General features: G+C 34.5%; 1 protein-coding gene across 1 annotated transcript; it reads right to left on the reverse strand.

Annotated features, from left to right (window-relative positions):
- Positions 1–241: 241 nt before the first annotated feature.
- Positions 242–1,188, reverse strand: LOC111616873. Its single transcript, XM_023358223.1, has 2 exons — positions 1,163–1,188; positions 242–1,028 (listed from the first exon to the last, which is right to left on the reverse strand). Exons 1-2 carry the CDS (start codon positions 1,186–1,188, stop codon positions 242–244), a joined length of 813 nt encoding a protein of 270 aa, XP_023213991.1.
- Between the last annotated feature and the right edge of the window lie 275 nt (positions 1,189–1,463).

Below are 1,463 nucleotides of genomic sequence, written 5' to 3' on the forward strand. Positions count from 1 at the left end.
TACAAAATTAAATAAACAAGTAAATAAATAAACATACAACAAAAAATATATACAATAATTTATATAAAACTGTATAATAAATACATATAATAAAATACACACAAATCCCCTTATACCTATTAATTAATAACATAAGAAATATATCACTAAATTAAATAAATATATGAACAACGAACGAAATATATACAATATAAATAGAAAAAACAAGGTAAATAAAATTGTAAGATAAATAAATAAGTGATCAAATCTCTATATACATATTATTGACTTTCAGAAAGTTCACTATATTGTGCAGATTTGGCCGCTGCCCCAAGATCTCTCTAAAGCTTGCATTTCCGAAATGCTGTCTACGACTCTGATCAAAAGCAACACAGTTGCAAAATATGTGTTTAACACTTACAGTACAGTTGAAGTACTGATATACTGGTTCGTCATCTCCCTTCAAAAGGTATTGGTGGGTCAGTCGAGTGTGTCCAATTCTCAAACGAGTAAGGACAACCTCAGATCTATCATACTGCCTATTATGTGTCCAATTTTCTATCAAAGGTTTGATCTCGTGTAGTTTATTGTGGATTTGTGCGTTCCACATAATTTGCCATCTCTCTGCTAGTTGTTTTTTAACTACTAGCTTCAAATCGCCTCCTTCAATACGCATTGTATGCTGAGAAGGACTTGCTGACTTAGCAGCTGCATCAGCTTCTTCATTTCCTCTTATTCCTACGTGGCCTGGGACCCAACAAAATTTTATAGAGAAATCCCTTGCAAGGAGATGACAAATTAGTTTCTGAATTTTAATAACTATGGAGTGAGAACTAGGTTCATACGAGATCAAAGCCTGAAGTGCACTAACTGAGTCAGTGTAAATCACGCAGCAACGATGACCTTTCCTATTTATATACTTTAGGGCTGAATAAATAGCCTGCAACTCCGCAGAAAAGATGGAAGAATTTGGTGCTATTTGTTCTGCCACAATTTCATTTTGGCAAACAAAGGCTAAGCCAACATAGTTATCAGATTTNTAAGAATTACTTCAGATCTCCTGTCATACTGTTTATTATGTGTCCAATTTTCTATATTTGGCTTGATCTCATGTAGTTTATTGTGGACTTGTGCATTCCACACGTTTTGCCATTTCTCTGCTAGTCATTTTTTAACTACTAGCTTCAAATCATCTCCTTCAATACGCATTATATGCTGTAAAGCAGTAGCTCACTTTGCAGCTGCGTCAGCTTCTTCATTCCCTTTTATACCTACGTGGCCTGGGACCCAACAAAATTTTACAAAGAAATTACTCGCAGTAAGATGGCAAAACAATTTGCGAATTTTAATCACTATAGAGAGAGAACTAGGTTCACATGAAATCAAAGCCTGAAGTGCACTAACTGAGTCAGTGTAAATAACACAGGAAGGATGACCTTTCCTATTTATACACTTTAAAGCTAAATGAATAGCATGCAGCTCTG

The sequence above is a fragment of the Centruroides sculpturatus genome, unplaced genomic scaffold, assembly GCF_000671375.1.
Source record: "Centruroides sculpturatus isolate CEXI.00-Female unplaced genomic scaffold, Cexi_2.0 scaffold3974, whole genome shotgun sequence".
Classification (NCBI taxonomy): Eukaryota; Metazoa; Arthropoda; class Arachnida; order Scorpiones; family Buthidae; genus Centruroides; species Centruroides sculpturatus.